The sequence below is a fragment of the Salmo trutta genome, unplaced genomic scaffold (genome assembly GCF_901001165.1).
Source record: "Salmo trutta unplaced genomic scaffold, fSalTru1.1, whole genome shotgun sequence".
NCBI classification, from domain to species: Eukaryota; Metazoa; Chordata; class Actinopteri; order Salmoniformes; family Salmonidae; genus Salmo; species Salmo trutta.
Genome location: NW_021823195.1, coordinates 267,176 through 291,101, shown reverse-complemented (window position 1 = coordinate 291,101; position 23,926 = coordinate 267,176). Strand labels below are relative to the sequence as shown.

Here is a 23,926-nt window from a genome sequence, read left to right as displayed (position 1 = left end):
AGCCTCCTCCAGTCCTCCCTCCACCACTTCACCCTCCTCCAGTCCTCCCTCCACCACTTCACCCTCCTCCAGTCCTCCCTCCACCACTTCACCCTCCTCCAGTCCTCCAGTCCTCCCTCCACCACTTCACCCTCCTCCAGTCCTCCCTCCACCACTTCACCCTCCTCCAGTCCTCCCTCCACCACTTCAGCCTCCTCCAGTCCTCCCTCCACCACTTCATCCTCCTCCAGTCCTCCAGTCCTCCCTCCACCACTTCAGCCTCCTCCAGTCCTCCCTCCACCACTTCACCCTCCTCCAGTCCTCCCTCCACCACTTCACCCTCCTCCAGTCCTCCCTCCACCACTTCACTCTCCTCCAGTCCTCCCTCCACCACTTCACCCTCCTCCAGTCCTCCCTCCACCATTTCACCCTCCTCCAGTCCTCCGTCCACCACTTCATCCTCCTCCAGTCCTCCAGTCCTCCCTCCACCACTTCAGCCTCCTCCAGTCCTCCCTCCACCACTTCACCCTCCTCCAGTCCTCCAGTCCTCCCTCCACCACTTCACCCTCCTCCAGTCCTCCAGTCCTCCCTCCACCACTTCAGCCTCCTCCAGTCCTCCCTCCACCACTTCACTCTCCTCCAGTCCTCCCTCCACCACTTCACCCTCCTCCAGTCCTCCCTCCACCATTTCACCCTCCTCCAGTCCTCCGTCCACCACTTCACCATCCTCCAGTCCTCCCTCCACCACTTCACCCTCCTCCAGTCCTCCAGTCCTCCCTCCACCACTTCACCCTCCTCCAGTCCTCCAGTCCTCCCTCCACCACTTCACCCTCCTCCAGTCCTCCCTCCACCACTTCACCCTCCTCCAGTCTTCCGTCCACCACTTCACCCTCCTCCAGTCCTCCCTCCACCACTTCACCCTCCTCCAGTCCTCCCTCCACCACTTCAGCCTCCTCCAGTCCTCCCTCCACCACTTCACCCTCCTCCAGTCCTCCAGTCCTCCCTCCACCACTTCATCCTCCTCCAGTCCTCCCTCCACCACTTCACCCTCCTCCAGTCCTCCCTCCACCACTTCACCCTCCTCCAGTCCTCCCTCCACCACTTCACCCTCCTCCAGTCCTCCCTCCACCACTTCACCCTCCTCCAGTCCTCCCTCCACCACTTCACCCTCCTCAAGTCCTCCCTAATCCAGTCCTCCACTCCTCCCTCCACCAATTCACCCTTCTCAATATAAACCTGTAATGAAACTCTTAAGAACATGTTCATATAATCAATACAAGTCTGTTCTAAACCTGTTCATATATTCAGTACAAACCTGTTATGAACCTTGTTCATATAGTCAGTACAAACCTGTTATAACCTTGTTCATATAATCAATACAAACATGTTATAAACCTGTTCATATAGTCAATACAAACCTGTTATAAACCTGTTCATATTGTCAATACAAACCTGTTATAAACCTGTTCATATAGTCAGTACAAACCTGTTATAAACCTGTTCATATAGTCAGTACAAATCTGTTATAAACGTGTTCATATAGCTGTCATGACGTTGCCCTCTGGGTTTTCTATGCACCATCCCCCGACCTCTATACTTCTGACACAAGGCTGTGTGAAGGCGGTCGTAAATCCCAAAGGGAATGTCCTGCCTAACAGGCCACAGTAAAGAGACAGAGTGTTTTCATGGAGAGAACAAAGGATTCTTCCACCTCACAGAATTGGTGAACCAATCAACATTTATGTTCTGGAGAAGGTATAAAAGATCAGGGAAGAATCCAGCTACGAACTGGTCCGCTTGGTACAATTTTATGAAACCCATGAGAGACAATATTGCCATATTACCATAATAATGTTATATAATAGCCTCAGCTATGGGACTTACATCTAAATGGTTGTATCAAATGTATTAATAAGGATAAAGCTATTTGGAATATGTTGAGATGCTATGTACTGATGTTAATGTGAGAGAATTGTATTTCTGTACCAAGCTTAACTAAGTCATCGGCACGCCCCCAGGGACACAGACAGGACAAGGCGTCATGTGACAAGCTTTTCTATGTTCAGTATAAAACCCCCACCAAGAATTTATTTCATCAGACCAGGCCTCCACTCCATTACGAGTTGGCCAATAGGTTTGACCATGCATCCCTCTACTGAAGTTTAACCATACCACGTGGTTAAACTTTTAGACTATCGATACCGACAGAATGATAACAAGTCTTTGATATTAATTAATAGTCTGCAGCTAGAAATTCGGTATCATTGAACGCTAAGACCGACGAAACATCCATTCTATAACGACATTAATGAATGTCGCTTTGAAAGCAACATTCTAACCAAAAGAGAGAGAGAGAGAGGGAACTCTCCAACAGAACGACCTCTCCAACAAGGATCCCGACGACACACTGAGCGTAAATATATAGTGATTGCAATTGTTCCCAAATGAGTGAGCATTCATGTGCAAAGGATTAGCATATCAATTGTTAATATTTATCAACTCTGTGGTGTCTTCTCCGCTGCCCCCAACCCCTTTGTTTGTTTAACAAGCCACCATGCCGGTTTAGCCCACTAGGGACCATTACTCTACCATTTCTTTGTAATGATAACTACTGTTTGTTTGCTTTCTGTGAATTACTTAGTTTAGTAAATAAATGATTTTAAGACAATTGATGTATGGATGACTTAGTGAAGACTGGGTTCGTGCAGATAACAACAATTTACGACGTTTGGAATGACACTGGACGAGGTAAAATACACAATTTAAACCAGAAGATAATCGGCCTATACTATAATATAATATATAATGTTATAATATAGGAAAGTTATATTAGGAAAATTATAACTTTGTAATCTGAATATTTTCCTTGGTGCCCCGATCTCCTAGTTAATTACCGTTAAACGATTAATCAGTTTAATCGCGTAATAATAATTACAGGGAGTTATTTGATAAAACATGTCTTCAGTTTAATGGTGCCCAAAGACACGACATAGCCAATAAAAAAACTCATACACTTATTTATAAACCTGTTATAAACGTCAATACAAACCTGTTATAAACCTGTTCATATAGTCAATACAAACCTGTTATAACCTTGTTCATATAGTCAGTACAAACCTGTTATAAACCTGTTCATATAGTCAGTACAAACCTGTTATAACATTGTTCATATAGTCAATACAAACCTGTTATAAACCTGTTCATATAGTCAATACAAACCTGTTATAAACCTGTTCATATAGTCAATACAAACCTGTTATAAACCTGTTCATATAGTCAATACAAACCTGTTATAAACCTGTTCATATAGTCAATACAAACATGTTATAAACCTGTTCATATAGTCAGTACAAACCTGTTATAAACCTGTTCATATAGTCAATACAAACCTGTTATAAACCTGTTCATATAGTCAATACAAACCTGTTATAAACCTGTTCATATAGTCAGTACAAACCTGTTATAAACCTGTTCATATAGTCAGTACAAACCTGTTATAAACCTGTTCATATAGTCAGTACAAACCTGTTATAAACCTGTTCATATAGTCAATACAAACCTGTTATAAACCTGTTCATATAGTCAATACAAACCTGTTATAAACCTGTTCATATAGTCAATACAAACCTGTTATAAACCTGTTCATATAGTCAATACAAACCTGTTATAAACCTGTTCATATAGTCAATACAAACCTGTTATAAACCTGTTCATATAGTCAGTACAAACCTGTTATAAACCTGTTCATATAGTCAATACAAACCTGTTATAAACCTGTTCATATAGTCAATACAAACCTGTTATAAACCTGTTCATATAGTCAATACAAACCTGTTATAAACCTGTTCATATAGTCAATACAAACCTGTTATAAACCTGTTCATATAGTCAATACAAACCTGTTATAAACCTGTTCATATAGTCAATACAAACCTGTTATAAACCTGTTCATATAGTCCAGTACAAACCTGTTATAAACCTGTTCATATAGTCAATACAAACCTGTTATAAACCTGTTCATATAGTCAATACAAACCTGTTATAAACCTGTTCATATAGTCAATACAAACCTGTTATAAACCTGTTCATATAGTCAATACAAACCTGTTATAAACCTGTTCATATAGTCAATACAAACCTGTTATAAACCTGTTCATATAGTCAATACAAACCTGTTATAAACCTGTTCATATAGTCAATACAAACCTGTTATAAACCTGTTCATATAGTCAATACAAACCTGTTATAAACCTGTTCATATAGTCAATACAAACCTGTTATAAACCTGTTCATATAGTCAATACAAACCTGTTATAAACCTGTTCATATAGTCAGTACAAACCTGTTATAAACCTGTTCATATAGTCAATACAAACCTGGTTTGGAGCGAGTAGTCGTGCTGCACTTCGCTCCGCAGGTAATATTACATTTCATTACATTACAACGGTTTGATTTGTTTGATCTGAGCAATTTTTAGCTAGCTACATAGCTGTCTTTGTATCAAAGATAATTGTGTAGTTCAGAGTAATTATCGAGGTTAGCTAGCCAGCTATTTTTGTCCGCCGCGACGCCGTTCTCCAGACTTAGTCAACACTGCTAGCTAGCCAACTTCTACCGACTAGCAGCACTGTAGAAACTAATACATTACAATGGAACGATTTGATAAGTGTAGTGTTAGCTAGCTACACAGTTGTCTTTGCTGTCTTTGTATCTAAGATAATTGTGTAGTTTTAGAGTAATTATCGAGGTTAGCTAGCCAGCTATTTTCGTCCGCCGCGACGCCGTTCTCCAAACTTAGTCAACACACCTAGTCAACATCAAACCCACTGCTAGCTAGCCAACCTTTACCGACTAGCAGCACTGTAGAAACTAATACATTACAACGGAACGATTTGATTAGTGTAGTGTTAGCTAGCTACATAGTTGTCTTTGCCATAGTTTGATAATTGTGTAGATTAGAGTAATTATCGAGGTTAGCTAGCCAGCTATTTTCGTCCTCCGCGACGCCATTTTCCAAACCTAGCCAACTTAGCCAACTTTTACCGACGAGCAGCATTGTAGAAACTAAATACATTACAAAGGAACGTCTTGATTAGTGTTACGTTAGCTAGCTACATAGTTGCCTTTGTATCATGATAAAGCTGTAGTACTGAAACTATCGAGGTTACCTAGCCAGCTACACTTTCATACAAAGTCAACAACGCAGCCACTGCTAGCTAGCCTTCTTCACCAGCCAGCAGTACTGTATCATTTTAGTCAATAAGATTTTTGCAACGTAAGCTTAACTTTCTGAACATTCGAGACATGTAGTCCACTTGTCATTCCAATCTCCTTTGCATTAGCGTAGCCTCTCCTGTAGCCTGTCAACTATGTGTCTGTCTATCCCTGTTCTCTCTCCTCTGCACAGGCCATACGCTTCACACCGCGTGGCCGCTGCCACTCTAACCTGGTGGTCCCAGCGCGCACGACCCACGTGGAGTTCCAGGTCTCCGGTAGCCTCTGGAACTGCCGGTCTGCGGCCAACAAGGCAGAGTTCATCTCAGCCTATGCTACCCTCCAGTCCCTCGACTTCTTGGCGCTGACGGAAACATGGATTACCACAGATAACACTGCTACTCCTACTGCTCTCTCCTCGTCTGACCACGTGTTCTCACATACCCCGAGAGCATCTGGCCAGCGGGGTGGTGGCACTGGAATCCTCATCTCTCCCAAGTGGACATTCTCTCTTTCTCCCCTGACCCATCTGTCTATCTCCTCCTTTGAATTCCATGCTGTCACAGTTACCAGCCCATTCAAGCTTAACATCCTTATCATTTATCGCCCTCCAGGTTCCCTTGGAGAGTTCATCAATGAGCTTGACGCCTTGATAAGTTCCTTTCCTGAGGATGGCTCACCTCTCACAGTTCTGGGTGACTTTAACCTCCCCATGTCTACCTTTGACTCATTCCTCTCTGCCTCCTTCTTTCCACTCCTCTCCTCTTTTGACCTCACCCTCTCACCTTCCCCCCCTACTCACAAGGCAGGCAATACGCTTGCCTTTACTAGATGCTGTTCTTACACTAATCTCATTGCAACTCCCCTCCAAGTCTCCGACCACTACCTTGTATCCTTTTCCCTCTCGCTCTCCTCCAACACTTCTCACTCTGCCCCTACTCGGATGGTATTGCGCCGTCGCAACCTTCGCTCTCTCTCTCCCGCTACTCTCTCCTCTTCCATCCTATCATCTCTTCCCTCTGCTCAAACCTTCTCCAACCTATCTCCTGACTCTGCCTCCTCAACCCTCCTCTCCTCCCTTTCTGCATCCTTTGACTCTCTATGTCCCCTATCCTCCAGGCCGGCTCAGTCCTCCCCTCCGGCTCCGTGGCTCGACGACTCATTGCGAGCTCACAGAACAGGGCTCCGGGCAGCCGAGCGGAAATGTAGGAAAACTCGCCTCCCTGCGGACCTGGCATCCTTTCACTCTCTCCTCTCTACATTTTCCTCTTCTGTTTCTGCTGCTAAAGCCACTTTCTACCACTCTAAATTCCAAGCATCTGCCTCTAACCCTAGGAAGCTCTTTGCCACCTTCTCCTCCCTCCTGAATCCTCCCCCCCTCCTCCCTCTCTGCGGATGACTTTGTCAACCATTTTGAAAAGAAGGTTGACGACATCCGCTCCTCGTTTGTTAACCTGTTAGGGTATAGGGGGCAGTATTTTCACGGCTGGATAAAAAAATGTACCCGATTTAATCTGGTTACTAATCCTACCCAGTAACTACAATATGCATATACTTATTATATATGGATAGAAAACACCCTAAAGTTTCAAAAACTGTTTGAATGGTGTCTGTGAGTATAACAAACTCATTTGGCAGGCAAAACCCTGAGACAGATTCTGACAGGAAGTGGATACCTGATGTGTTGAATTGACTTTAAGCCTATACCATTGAAAAACAAAGGGGCTGAGGAATATTTTGGCACTTCCTATTGCTTCCACAAGATGTCCCCAGCCTTTACAAAGTGTTTTGAGTCTTCTACAGTGAGATCTGACTGAAGAAGAGCCTTGGAACGTGATGGCCCATTAGACACCTGGCGCTCGAGTTGATGGTGGGTACTCTCATTCCGAAACGTTTTAAAAGAGAACCCAATGGTCCGCCTTGAATTTTATTCATGTTCTGGTTAAAAAAAAGCCCTAATGATTTATGCGATACAACGTTTGACATGTTTGAACGAACGTAAATATATTTTTTCCGTTCTTGAAGTGAAGTGAAGTCCGGCTGGCTTAGATCATGTGCTACAACACAGAGGTTTTTGGACATAAATGATGAGCTTTTTTGAACAAAACTACATTCGTTATGGACCTGGGATTCTTTGGAAGTGACATCTGATGAAGAGAATCAAAGGTAATGGATTATTTACATAGTATTTTCGATTTTAGATCTCTCCAACATGGCGGTTAGTCTGTATCGCAATGCGTATTTTTCTGGCGCAGTGCTCAGATTATTGCAAAGTGTGATTTTCCCAGTAAGGTTAATTTTAAATCTGGCAAGTCCATTGCGTTCAAGAGATGTAAATCTATAATTCTTTGAAAGACAATATAATATTTTACCAATGTTTTCTAATATTAATTAATTATTTTGTTGTCATGACTTGACTGCCGGTATTGGAGGGAAACGATTTCCTGAACATCAACGCCATAGTAAAACGCTGTTTTTAGATATAAATATGAACTTGATAGAACTAAAAATGCATGCATTGTCTAACATAATGTCCTAGGAGTGTCATCTGATGGAGATTGTAAAAGGTTAGTGCATAATTTTAGCTGATTTTATGGTTTTGGTGACGCCTGTCTTTGAATCGACAATACACTACACACAGCTATTGTCAATGTACTCTCCTAACATAACCTAACTTTATGCTTTCCCCGTAAAACCTTTTTGAAATCGGAAAACGTGGTTAGATTAAGGAGATGTTTATCTTTCAAAGGCTGTAAGTTAGTTGTATGTTTGAGAAATTTGAATTTTGACATTTATTTGGTTTCAAATTTGCCGCTCTTGAAATGCACCTGCTGTTGATAGGGTGCGCCACGGGTGGCACGCTAACGTCCCACATAGCCCCAAGAAGTTAATTAAGTCAAACGACACCGCTGGTCCACTTTCTACCACTGGTCCTGCTCACATTGCCCTACCCTATGCTTTGACCTCTTTCTCCCCTCTCTCTCCAGATTAAATCTTGCGACTTGTGACGGCCGGCCGCCCAACAACCTGCCCACTTGACCATATCCTCTCCTCTCTCCTCCAGACCATTTCCGGAGACCTTCTCCCTTATCTCACCTCGTTCATCAACTCATCCTTGACCACTGGATACGTCTCTTCCGTCCTCAAGAGAGCGAGAGTTGCACCCCTTCTCAAAAAACCTACACTCGATCCCTCCGATGTCAACAACTACAGACCAGTTTCCCTTCTTTCTTTTCTCTCCAAAACTCTTGAGCGTGCGGTCCTTGGCCAGCTCTCTTGCTATCTCTCTCAGAATGACCTTCTTGATCGAAATCAGTCAGGTTTCAAGACTGGTCACTCAACTGAGACTGCTCTTCTCTGTGTCACGGAGGCTCTCCGCACTGCTAAAGCTAACTCTCTCTCCTCTGCTCTCATCCTTTTAGACCTATTTGCTGCCTTTGATACCGTGAACCACCAGATCCTCCTCTCCACCCTCTCCGAGTTGGGCATCTCCGGCGCGGCCCACGCTTGGATTGCGTCCTACCTGACAGGTCGCTCCTACCAGGTGGCGTGGCGAGAATCTGTCTCCGCACCATGTGCTCTCACCACTGGTGTCCCCCAGGGCTCTGTTCTAGGCCCTCTCCTATTCTCGCTATACACCAAGTCACTTGGCTCTGTCATATCCTCACATGGTCTCTCCTATCATTGCTATGCAGACGACACACAATTAATCTTCTCCTTTCCCCCTTCTGACAACCAGGTGGCGAATCGCATCTCTGCATGTCTGGCAGACATATCAGTGTGGATGACGGATCACCACCTCAAGCTGAACCTCGGCAAGACGGAGCTGCTCTTCCTCCCGGGGAAGGACTGCACGTTCCATGATCTCGCCATCACGGTTGACAACTCCATTGTGTCCTCCTCCCAGAGTGCTAAGAACCTTGGCGTGACCCTGGACAACACCCTGTCGTTCTCCACTAACATCAAGGTGGTGACCCGATCCTGTAGGTTCATGCTCTACAACATTCGCAGAGTACGACCCTGCCTCACACAGGAAGCGGCGCAGGTCCTAATCCAGGCACTTGTCATCTCCCGTCTGGAGTACTGCAACTCGCTGTTGGCTGGGCTCCCTGCCTGTGCCATTAAACCCCTACAACTCATCCAGAACGCCGCAGCCCGTCTGGTGTTCAACCTTCCCAAGTTCTCTCACGTCACCCCGCTCCTCCACTCTCTCCACTAGCTTCCAGTTGAAGCTCGCATCTGCTACAAGACCATGGTGCTTGCCTTCGGAACCGTGAGGGGAACGGCACCTCCGTACCTTCAGGCTCTGATCAGTCCCTACATCCAAACGAGGGCACTGCGCTCATCCACCTCTGGCCTGCTGGCCCCCCTACCTCTGAGGAAGCACAGTTCCCGCTCAGCCCAGTCAAAACGGTTCGCTGCTCTGGCACCCCTATGGTGGAACAAGCTCCCTCACGACGCCAGGACAGCGGAGTCAATCACCACCTTCCGGAGACACCTGAAACCCCACCTCTTTAAGGAATACCTAGGATAGGATAAAGTAATCCTTCTAACCCCCCCCCCCCAGAAAGATTTAGATGCACTATTGTAAAGTGGTTGTTCCACTGGATATCATAAGGTGAATGCATCAATTTGTAAGTCGCTCTGGATAAGAGCGTCTGCTAAATGACTTAAATGTAAATGTAAATGTTATAAACCTGTTCATATAGTCAATACAAACCTGTTATAAACCTGTTCATATAGTCAGTACAAACCTGTTATAAACCTGTTCATATAGTCAGTACAAACCTGTTATAAACCTGTTCATATAGTCAGTACAAACCTGTTATAAACTTGTTCATATAGGCAATAAAAAAACTCATACACTTATTTATAAACCTGTTATAAACGTCAATACAAACCTGTTATAAACCTGTTCATATAGTCAATACAAACCTGTTATAACCTTGTTCATATAGTCAATACAAACCTGTTATAACCTTGTTCATATAGTCAATACAAACCTCTTCTAAACCTGTTCTAATAGCCAATACAAACCTGTTCTAAACCTGTTCATATAGTCAATACAAACCTGTTATGAACCTGTTATAAACCTGTTCTAATAGTCAATACAAACCTGTTCTAAACCTGTTCATATAGTCATTACAAACCTGTTACAAACCTGTTACAAACCTGTTCTAAACCTGTTCATATAGTCATTACAAGCCTGTTACAAACCTTTTCATATAGTCAATAAAAACCTGTTATTAACCTGTTCATATAGTCAATACAAACCTGTTATAAACCTGTTCATATAGTCAATACAAACCTGTTATAAACCTGTTCATATAGTCAATACAAACCTGTTATAAACCTGTTCATATAGTCAATACAAACCTGTTATAAACCTGTTCATATAGCCAATACAAACCTGTTATAAACCTGTTCATATAGTCAATACAAACCTGTTATAAACCTGTTATTAACCTGTTCATATAGTCAATACAACCTGTTATAAACCTGTTATAAACCTGTTCATGAAGTAAATACAAACCTCTTATCAGCTTGTTAAGACCCGTGTTAATATAGTCAATACAATCCTGCTATAAACCTGTTATACACCTTTTATAAACCTGTTATACACCTGTTATTAACCTGTTATACACCTGTTATACACCTGTTATTAACCTGTTATACACCTGTTATTAACCTGTTATACACCTGTTATACACCTGTTATTAACCTGTTATACACCTGTTATTAACCTGTTATACACCTGTTATTAACCTGTTATACACCTGTTATACACCTGTTATTAACCTGTTCATATAGTCAATCCGTCATTTTTACATCATTTGAATATGTCAGGTGAGTATTTCATTTGCACATTCTTTCAGAGGGACAGTAAATGACGGCCAGTAAGGTCAGTTTGTTTTATATATCTGAACTTTACTGGAGAATAACAAGCATGACAACATGAGATACATTTAAACATCATGTTCACATAATCAACACACACACGCACGCACGCGCACGCACGCACGCACGCACGCACGCACACACACACACACACACACACACACACACGTCCATATGGTGTCCAGTGTATCTATATCATCTGTGTCTGGGAGTCGCAGCGCGGCCACAGGAATCGGAGACAGAGGAAGAGGAGGAAGAGGAAGACGAGGAAGAGAGAGATGAAGAAGAGGAGGGTGACGTAGCCAGCGTGAGGAAGAGGAGGAGTGTCTGGAGCCTCGGCTGGAATCATATTGGTCAGATTCAGCATGTAGCCCAACGTCCAGCCTGCATCACTACCTGAAATCTACACACACACACACACACACACACACACACACACACACACACACACACACACACACACACACACACATCAATACATCCACACAGCCTACACATCAATACATCCACACAGCCCACACATCAATACATCCACACAGCCCACACATCAATACATCCACACAGCCCACACATCAATACATCCACACAGCCTACACATCAATACATCCACACAGCCCACACATCAATACATCCACACAGCCCACACATCAATACATCCACACAGCCTACACATCAATACATCCACACAGCCCACACATCAATACAGCCAGACAGCCCACACAGCAATACATCCACAGAGCCCACACATCAATACATCCACACAGCCCACACATCAATACATCCACACAGCCTACACATCAATACATCCACACAGCCCACACATCAATACATCCACACAGCCTACACATCCATACATCCACACAGCCCACACATCAATACAGCCACACAGCCTACACATCTATACATCCACATAGCCTACACATCCATACATCCACACAGCCTACACATCAATACATCCACACAGCCTACACATCCATACAGCCTACACATCAATACATCCACACAGCCTACACATCAATACATACACACAGCCCACACATCAATGCATCCACACAGCCTACACATAAATACATCCACACAGCCTACATATCAATACATACACACAGCCTACACATCAATACATCCACACAGCCTACACATCCATACAGCCTACACATCAATACATCCACACAGCCTACACATCAATACATCCACACAGCCTACACATCCACACAGCCCACACATCAATACATCCACACAGCCCACACATCAATACATCCACACAGCCCACACATCAATACATCCACACAGCCTATACATCAATACATCCACACAGCCTACACATCAATACATCCACACAGCCTACGCATCAATACATCCACACAGCCTACACATCAATACATCCACAAAGCCTACATATCAATATATACACACAGCCTACACATCAATACATCCACACAGCCTGCACATCCACACAGCCTACACATCCATACAGCCTACACATCAATACATCCACACAGCCTACACATCAATACATCCACACAGCCCACACATCAATACATCCACACAGCCCACACATCAATACATCCACACAGCCTACACATCAATACATCCACACAGCCTACACATCAATACATCCACACAGCCTACACATCAATACATCCACACAGCCCACACATCAATACATCCACACAGCCCACACATCAATACATCCACACAGCCCACACATCAATACATCCACACAGCCTACACATCAATACATCCACACAGCCCACACATCAATACATCCACACAGCCCACACATCAATACATCCACACAGCCTACACATCAATACATCCACACAGCCCACACATCAATACAGCCAGACAGCCCACACAGCAATACATCCACACAGCCCACACATCAATACATCCACACAGCCCACACATCAATACATCCACACAGCCTACACATCAATACATCCACACAGCCCACACATCAATACATCCACACAGCCTACACATCCATACATCCACACAGCCCACACATCAATACAGCCACACAGCCTACACATCTATACATCCACATAGCCTACACATCCATACATCCACACAGCCTACACATCAATACATCCACACAGCCTACACATCCATACAGCCTACACATCAATACATCCACACAGCCTACACATCAATACATCCACACAGCCCACACATCAATGCATCCACACAGCCTACACATAAATACATCCACACAGCCTACATATCAATACATACACACAGCCTACATATCAATACATACACACAGCCTACACATCCACACAGCCTACACATCCATACAGCCTACACATCAATACATCCACACAGCCTACACATCAATACATCCACACAGCCTACACATCCACACAGCCCACACATCAATACATCCACACAGCCCACACATCAATACATCCACACAGCCCACACATCAATACATCCACACAGCCTATACATCAATACATCCACACAGCCTACACATCAATACATCCACACAGCCTACGCATCAATACATCCACACAGCCTACACATCAATACATCCACAAAGCCTACATATCAATATATACACACAGCCTACACATCAATACATCCACACAGCCTGCACATCCACACAGCCTACACATCCATACAGCCTACACATCAATACATCCACACAGCCTACACATCAATACATCCACACAGCCCACACATCAATACATCCACACAGCCCACACATCAATACATCCACACAGCCTACACATCAATACATCCACACAGCCTACACATCAATACATCCACACAGCCTACACATCAATACATCCACACAGCCTACATATCAATACATCCACACAGCCTACACATCAATACATCCACACAGCCTACACATCGATACATACACACAGCCTACACATCAATACATCCACACAGCCCACACATCAATACATCCACACAGCCTACACATCAATACATCCACACAGCCTACACATCAATACATCCACAAAGCCTACACATCGATACATACACACAGCCCACACATCAATACATCCACACAGCCTACACATCGATACATACACACAGCCCACACATCAATACATCCACACAGCCTACACATCCATACATCCACACAGCCTACACGTCAATACATCCACACAGCCTACACGTCAATACATCCACACAGCCTACACATCAATACATCCACACAGCCTACACATCAATACATCCACACAGCCCACACATCAATACATCCACACAGCCTACACATCAATACATCCACACAGCCTACACATCAATACATCCACACAGCCTACACATCAATACATCCACACAGCCTACACATCGATACATACACACAGCCCACACATCAATACATACACACAGCCCACACATCAATACATCCACACAGCCTACACATCGATACATACACATAGCCCACACATCAATACATCCACACAGCCCACACATCAATACATCCACACAGCCCACACATCAATACATCCACACAGCCTACACATCAATACATCCACACAGCCTACACATCAATACATCCACACAGCCTACACATCAATACATCCACACAGCCTACACATCAATACATCCACACAGCCTACACATCAATACATCCACACAGCCTACACATCAATACATCCACACAGCCTACACATCAATACATCCACAAAGCCTACACATCGATACATACACACAGCCCACACATCAATACATCCACACAGCCTACACATCGATACATACACACAGCCCACACATCAATACATCCACACAGCCTACACATCCATACATCCACACAGCCTACACGTCAATACATCCACACAGCCTACACATCAATACATCCACACAGCCTACACATCAATACATCCACACAGCCTACACATCAATACATCCACACAGCCCACACATCAATACATCCACACAGCCTACACATCAATACATCCACACAGCCTACACATCAATACATCCACACAGCCTACACATCAATACATCCACACAGCCTACACATCGATACATACACACAGCCCACACATCAATACATCCACACAGCCTACACATCGATACATACACATAGCCCACACATCAATACATCCACACAGCCCACACATCAATACATCCACACAGCCCACACATCAATACATCCACACAGCCTACACATCAATACATCCACACAGCCTACACATCAATACATCCACACAGCCTACACATCAATACATCCACACAGCCTACACATCAATACATCCACACAGCCTACACATCAATACATCCACACAGCCTACACATCAATACATTCACACAGCCTACACATCAATACATCCACACAGCCTACACATCCATACATCCACACAGCCCACACATCAATACATCCACACAGCCCACACATCAATACATCCACACAGCCTACACATCAATACATCCACATAGCCTACACATCGATACATACACACAGCCTACACAGACCTCTTCCCATCTTTACAACCGTTGAATCCTTTGACCATGATCGTTTACAATCTAAGGTAACGCCAAGTAATTTAGCCTCCTCAACTTGTTCAACAGCCACACCATTCATTACCAGATTCAGGATATATGCTGAACAAAAATATAAATGAAACATGCAACAATTTCCAAGATTTTATTGAGTTACAGTTCATATAATTAATAAAATTCATTAGGCCCTCTTCTATGGATTTCACATGCCTGGGAGTACAGATATGCATCTGTTGGTCAAAGATACCTTAAAAAAAGGCAGGGAAGAGGATCAGAAAACCAGTCAGTATCTGATGTGACCACCATCTGACTCATACAGCGCTACACATCTCCTTCACATAGAGTTGATCAGGGTGTTGATTGTGGCCTGTGGAATGTTGTCCCACTCCTCTTCAATGGCTGGGCGAAGATGCTGGATATTTGTCGGGAACTGAAACACGCTGTCGTACACGTCGATCCAGAGCATCACAAATGTGCTTAATGGTTGACATGTCTGGTGAGTATGCAGGCCATGGAAGAACTGGGACATTTTCAGCTTCCAGGAATTGTGTAGAGATCCTTGCGAAATGAGGCGGTGCATTATCATGCTGAAATATGAGGTGATGGCGGTGGGTTCCAATGGGCCTCAGGACGGCATCTCTCTGCATTCAAATTGACATCGATAACTCCACCACCACCATGTTGGGCTCTGTTCACAACGTTGACATCAGCAAACCGCTCGCTCACATGACGCCATACATGTGGTCTGCGGTTGTGAGGCCGGACGTACTGCCAAATCCTCGAAAACGACGTTGAAGGCAGCTTATGTTAGAGAAATGAACATTCAATTCTCTGGCAACAGCTCTGGTGGACATTCCTGCAGACGCATGCCAATTGCTCCCTCAAAACTTGAGACATCTGTGGAATTGTATTGTGTGACAAAACTGCATATTTTAGATTGGTCTTTTATTCTCCCCAGCACCTTTCACCTTTATTTAACCAGGTAGGCCAGTTGAGAACAAGTTCTCATTTACAATTGTGACGTGGCCAAGATAAAGCAAAGCAGTGCGACACAAACAACACAGAGTTACACGTGGATTAAACAAGCGCACAGTCAATAACAGAATAGAAAAATCTATATACAGTGTGTGCAAATTTAGTATGATTACATAGGCCATAGTGGCAAAATAATTACAATTTAGCAATTAAACACTTGAGTGATAGACAGCTGATGCTTATAGTTAGAGAGGGAGATATAAGACTCCAGCTTTAGTGATTTTTGCAATTTGTTCCAGTCATTGGCAGCAGAGAACTGGAAGGAAAGGCGGCCCAAGGAGGAGTTGGCTTTGGGGATGACCAGTGAAATATACCTGCTGGAGCGCGTGCTACGGGTGGGTGCTGCTATGGTGATCAGTGAGCTGAGATAAGGGGGGACTTTACCTAGCAAAGACTTATAGATGACCTGGAGCCAGTGGGTTTGGCGACGAATATGAAGTGAGGGCCAACCAACGAGAGAGTACAGGTCGCAGTGCTGGGTAGTATATGTTATGGGGCTTTGGTGACAAAACGGGTGGCACTGTGATAGACTGCATCCAGTTTTTTGAGTAGAGTGTTGGAGGCTATTTTGGAAATGACATTGCCGCAGTCGAGGATCGGTAGGATAGTCTTTTACGAGGGTATGTTTTGCAGCATGAGTGAAGGAGGCTTTGTTGCGAAATAGGATGCAGATTCTAGATTTCATTTTGGATTGGATATGTTTGATGTGAGTCTGGAAGGAGAGTTTACAGTCTAACCAGACACCCAGGTATTTTGCAGTTGTCCACAAATTCTAAGTCAGAACCGTCCAGAGTAGTGATGCTGGACGGGCGGGCGGGTGCGGGCAGTGATCGGTTGAAGAGCATGCATTTCGTTTTTCTTGTAATGATAATGCTGTTGAATCAGCTTCTTGATATGCCACACTTGTCAGGTGGATGGATTATCTTGGCAAAGGAGAAATGCTCACTAACATATGTAAACAATTTTGTGCACAAAATGTCAGCTGATGAAACATGGGACCAACACTACATGTTGCGTTTATATTGTTGTTTAGAATCTAAAGGATCTTCAGAAGGAAGAAGGAAAACTGATACATAAACAGGAACTGCAACTGCACCGCATTTGATCGCATAGCGCTACAGAGGGTGGTGAGTACGGCCCAGTACATCCCTGGGGCTCCCTGCCATCCAGGACCTCTACAGAGGATGGTGAGTACGGCCCAGTACATCCCTGGGGCTCCCTGCCATCCAGGACCTCTACAGAGGGTGGTGAGTACGACCCAGTACATCCCTGGGGCTCCCTGCCATCCAGGACCTCTACAGAGGGTGGTGAGTACGGCCCAGTACATCCCTGGGGCTCCCTGCCATCTAGGACCTCTACAGAGGGTGGTGAGTACGGCCCAGTACATCCCTGGGGCTCCCTGCCATCCAGGACCTCTACAGAGGGTGGTGAGTACGGCCCAGTACGTCACTGGGTCTCCCTGCCATCCAGGACCTCTACAGAGGGTGGTGAGTACGGCCCAGTACGTCACTGAGTCTCCCTGCCATCCAGGACCTCTACAGAGGGTGGTGAGTACGGCCCAGTACATCACTGGGGCTCCCTGCCATCCAGGACCTCTACAGAGGGTGGTGAGTACGGCCCAGTACATCCCTGGGGCTCCCTGCCATCCAGGACCTCTACAGAGGGTGGTGAGTACGGCCCAGTACATCCCTGGGGCTCCCTGCCATCCAGGACCTCTACAGAGGGTGGTGAGTACGGCCCAGTACATCCCTGGGGCTCCCTGCCATCCAGGACCTCTACAGAGGGTGGTGAGTACGGCCCAGTACATCCCTGGGGCTCCCTGCCATCAAGAACCTCTATAACAGGCGGTGTCAAAAGAAGGCCTGGAAAATTGTTAGACTCCAGCCACCCAAGCCATTGACTTTTCTCTCTGCTTCCGGAGCATCAAGTCTCACACTAACAAGCTCCTGAACAGCTTCTATCCCCAAACCATTAGACTGATAAACAGATAACAGAATGGCTACAGGACTATCTCCTATCCCCAAGCCATTAGACTGATAAACAGATAACAGAATGGCTACAGGACTATCTCCTATCCCCAAACCATTAGACTGATAAACAGATAACAGAATGGATACAGGACTATCTCCTATCCCCAAACCATTAGACTGATAAACAGATAACAGAATGGCTACAGGACTATCTCCTATCCCCAAACCATTAGACTGATAAACAGATAACAGAATGGATACAGGACTATCTCCTATCCCCAAACCATTAAGCTGATAAACAGATAACAGAATGGCTACAGGACTATCTCCTATCCCCAAACCATTAGACTGATAAACAGATAACAGAATGGATACAGGACTATCTCCTATCCCCAAACCATTAGACTGATAAACAGATAACAGAATGGCTACAGGACTATCTCCTATCCCCAAACCATTAGACTGATAAACAGATAACAGAATGGATACAGGACTATCTCCTGTCCCCAAGCCATTAGACTGATAAACAGATAACAGAATGGCTACAGGACTATCTCCTATCCCCAAACCATTAGACTGATAAACAGATAACAGAATGGCTACAGGACTATCTCCTATCTGTCTTCACTGTATTTATTTTTATTTCTTCACTGACTCTATGAACACTCACTGGACTCTTTGCACACACACACACACACACACACACACACACACACACACACACACACACACACACACACACACACACACACACACACACACACACACACACTTCATATACACTGCTCAAAAAAATAAAGGGAACACTTAAACAACACAATGTAACTCCAAGTCAATCACACTTCTGTGAAATCTGAAATCAAACTGTCCACTTAGGAAGCAACACTGATTGACAATACATTTCACATGCTGTTGTGCAAATGGAATAGCCAACAGGTGGAAATTATAGGCAATTAGCAAGACACCCCCAATAAAGGAGTGTTTCTGCAGGTGGTGACCACAGACCACTTCTCAGTTCCTATGCTTCCTGGCTGATGTTTTGGTCACTTTTGAATGCTGGCAGTGCTTTCACTCTAGTGGTAGCATGAGACGTAGTCTACAACCCACACAAGTGGCTCAGGTAGTGCAGCTCATCCAGGACGGCACATCAATGGGAGCTGTGGCAAGAAGGTTTGCTGTGTCTGTCAATGTAGTGTTCAGAGCATGGAGGCGCTACCAGGAGACAGGCCAGTACATCAGGAGACATGGAGGAGGCCGTAGGAGGGCAACAACCCAGCAGCAGGACCGCTACCTCCGCCTTTGTGCAAGGAGGAGCAGGAGGAGCACTGCCAGAGCCCTGCAAAATGACCTCCAGCAGGCCACAAATATGCATGTGTCTGCTCAAACGGTCAGAAACAGACTCCATGAGGGTGGTATGAGGGCTCGACGTCCACAGGTGGGGGTTGTGCTTACAGCCCAACACCGTGCAGGATGTTTGGTATTTGCCAGAGAACACCAAGATTGGCAAATTCGCCACTGGCGCCCTGTGCTCTTCACAGATGAAAGCAGGTTCACACTGAGCACATGTGACAGACGTGACAGAGTCTGGAGACGCCGTGGAGAACGTTCTGCTTCCTGCAACATCCTCCAGCATGACCGGTTTGGCGGTGGGTCAGTCATGGTGTGGGGTGGCATTTCTTTGGGGGGCCCCACAGCCCTCCATGTGCTCGCAAGAGGTAGCCTGACTGCCATTAGGTACCGAGATGAGATCCTCAGACCCCTTGTGAGACCATATGCTGGTGCGGTTGGCCCTGGGTTCCTCCTAATGCAAGACAATGATAGACCTCATGTGGCTGGAGTGTGTCAGCAGTTCCTGCAAGAGGTCTCACAAGGGGTCTGAGGATCTCATCTCGGGACAGTCCAGCATTGTCTTGCATTAGGAGGAACCCAGGGCCAACCTCACCAGCATATGGTCTCACAAGAGGTCTGAGGATCTCATCTTGGGCCAGTCCATTGATGCTATGGACTGGCCCGCCCGTTCCCCAGACCTGAATCCAATTGAGCACATCTGGGACATCATGTCTCGCTCCATCCACCAACGCCACGTTGCACCACAGACTGTCCAGGAGTTGGCGGATGCTTTAGTCCAGGTCTGGGAGGAGATCCCTCAGGAGACCATCCGCCACCTCATCAGGAGCATGCCCAGGCGTTGTAGGGAGGTCATACAGGCACATGGAGGCCACACACACTACTGAGCCTCATTTTGACTTGTTTTAAGGACATTACATCAAAGTTGGATCAGCCTGTAGTGTGGTTTTCCACTTTAATTTTGAGTGTGACTCCAAATCCAGTGTCACGTCCTGACCAGCAGAGGGCATAATTGTGTTAGTCTTGGTCAGGATGTGGCAGGGGGTTTGCGTTTGTTAAATGTTGTGTGGGTGATTGGACTCCCAATTGAAGGCAGGTGTGTTGAGTTGCCTTTGATTGGGAGTCCTATATAGGAGTGTGTGTTTTTCTTTGGGGTTGTGGGTAGTTGTTTTTGCACTGCGTTTGTATAGCCTGCAAAACTGTTGCTGTCGTGAGTATCATTTATTGTTTTCCCTGTGGATGCTTTACTTTTGTTTATTAAAAAACTATGAGTATCCACATTCCCGCTGCGACTTGGTCTTCTCTCCATGACAAACCTTACATCCAGACCTCCATGTGTTGATAAATTGGATTTCCATTGATTATTTTTGTTTGATTTTGTTCTCAGCACATTCAACTATGTAAAGAAAAAAGTATTTCATAAGATTATTTCATTCATTCAGATCTAGGATGTGTTATTTTAGTGTTCCCTTTATTTTTTTGAGCAGTGTTGTATTGATGTACAAATGGTTAATGTACAAAAGGGAAATAAATACAATGCACCTACTCTGTTGATCATATATCCTGATGCCTAGTCACCTTCCCCCTATACATACTGTATCTACTGACCGTGTATATAGTGCCCTGGTCCCTATATATACTGTATCTACTGACCCTGTATATAGTACCCTGGCCCCTATACATACTGTATCTACTGACCCTGTATATAGTCACCTTCCCCCGATACATACTGTATCTACTGACCCTGTATATAGTCCCCTGGCCCGTATACATACTGTATCTACTGACCCTGTATATAGTCCCCTGGTCCCTATACATACTGTATCTACTGACCCTGTATATAGTCCCCTGGTCCCTATACATACTGTATCTCCTGACCCTGTATATAGTCCCCTGGTCCCTATACATACTGTATCTACTGACCCTGTATATAGTCCCCTGGCCCCTATACATACTGTATCTACTGACCCTGTATATAGTCCCCTGGCCCCTATACATACTGTATCTACTGACCCTGTATATAGTCCCCTGGTCCCTATACATACTGTATCTACTGACCCTGTATATAGTCCCCTGGTCCCTATACATACTGTATCTACTGACCCTGTATATAGTCCCTTGGTCCCTATACATACTGTATCTACTGACCCTGTATATAGTCCCCTGGTCCCTATACATACTGTATCTACTGACCCTGTGTATAGTCCCCTGGTCCCTATAAATCTGTATCTACTGACCCTGTATATAGTCCCCTGGTCCCTATACATACTGTATCTACTGACCCTGTATATAGTCCCCGACCACTATAAATACTGTATCTACTGACCCTGTATATAGTCCCCTGACCCCTATACATACTGTATCTACTGACCCTGTATATAGTCCCCTGTTCCCTATACATACTGTATCTACTGACCCTGTATATAGTCCCCTGTTCCCTATACATACTGTATCTACTGACCCTGTATATAGTCCACTGACCCCTATACATACTGTATCTCCTGACCCTGTATATAGTCCCCTGGTCCCTATACATACTGTATCTACTGACCCTGTATATAGTCCCCTGTTCCCTATACATACTGTATCTACTGACCCTGTATATAGTCCCCTGACCCCTATACATACTGTATCTACTGACCCTGTATATAGTCCCCTGGCCCTTATACATACTGTATCTACTGACCCTGTATATAGTCCCCTGGTCCCTATACATACTGTATCTCCTGACCCTGTATATAGTACCCTGGCCCGTATACATACTGTATCTCTTGACCCTGTATATAGTCCCCTGGTCCCTATACATACTGTATCTACTGACCCTGTATATAGTCCCCTGACCCCTATACATACTGTATCTACTGACCCTGTATATAGTCCCCTGGTCCCTATACATACTGTATCTACTGACCCTGTATATAGTCCCCTGGTCCCTATACATACTGTATCTACTGACCCTGTATATAGTCCCCTGGCCCCTATACATACTGTATCTACTGACCCTGTATATAGTCCCCTGGCCCCTATACATACTGTATCTACTGACCCTGTATATAGTCCCCTGACCCCTATACATACTGTATCTACTGACCCTGTATATAGTCCCCTGGTCCCTATACATACTGTATCTACTGACCCTGTATATAGTCTAACCCTAACCCCTAACCATAACCCCTAACCCTAACCCCTAACCCTAACCCTTAACCCCTAACCCTAAATGCATATTTAACAACTAACAACATACCAACTCTTAACAGTCATCAGCTATCAGATAACCTGTTTATACAATAACCCCTAACCCCTAACCCCTAACCCTAACCCTAACCCTAACCCCTAACCCCTGACCCTAACCCTAACCCTAACCCCTAACCCTAACCCCTAACCCCTAACCCTAAATGCATATTTAACTACTAAGAACATACCGACTCTTAACAGTCATCAGCTCTCAGATAACATGTTCCTACAGGCCGGTTTATATTGCCAGGTGTGTGTGTCTGACCTTCTTGATGAACGTGATGTCTGTCCATGTGTCTGAGGTGAAGTTGTATCCGTCAGTCAGTAGAGACAGGATGTAGCTCCCAGAGAAACAGTACTCTGCCAGATACTTCTCCTTCACATCAGGGTGCTGCTGCTGGATCTGCACATTACACACCGAGTGCAGTGAGGACTGTGACTGGGAGAAAATGCATGTGTGCTTATGTGTGTCTGTGTATGTATTAATTAAGGATCCCCATTAGTTCCGGCCAAGGCAGCAGCTACTCTTCCTGGGGTTTATTATGGATCCCCATTAGTTCCTGCCAAGGCAGCAGCTACTCTTCCTGGGGTTTATTATGGATCCCCATTAGTTCCTGCCAAGGCAGCAGCTACTCTTCCTGGGGTTTATTATGGATCCCCATTAGTTCCTGCCAAGGCAGCGGCTACTCTTCCTGGGGTTTATTATAGATCCCCATTAGTTCCTGCCAAGGCAGCAGCTACTCTTCCTGGGGTTTATTATGGATCCCCATTAGTTCCTGCCAAGG

General features: G+C 44.9%; 1 protein-coding gene across 1 annotated transcript in view; it reads right to left on the bottom strand.

Annotated features, from left to right (window-relative positions):
• Nucleotides 1–11,100: 11,100 nt before the first annotated feature.
• entpd1 (ectonucleoside triphosphate diphosphohydrolase 1) overlaps nucleotides 11,101–23,926 on the bottom strand; it is a 69,150-nt gene continuing 56,324 nt past the window's right edge. The window contains exons 9-10 of the mRNA XM_029748220.1: nucleotides 23,407–23,544; nucleotides 11,101–11,494 (exon numbers count right to left, since the gene is read on the bottom strand). Coding sequence (XP_029604080.1) covers nucleotides 11,282–11,494; nucleotides 23,407–23,544 — 351 coding nt within the window. The 3' untranslated portion in view covers nucleotides 11,101–11,281. The remainder of the gene's footprint in view (nucleotides 11,495–23,406; nucleotides 23,545–23,926) is intronic.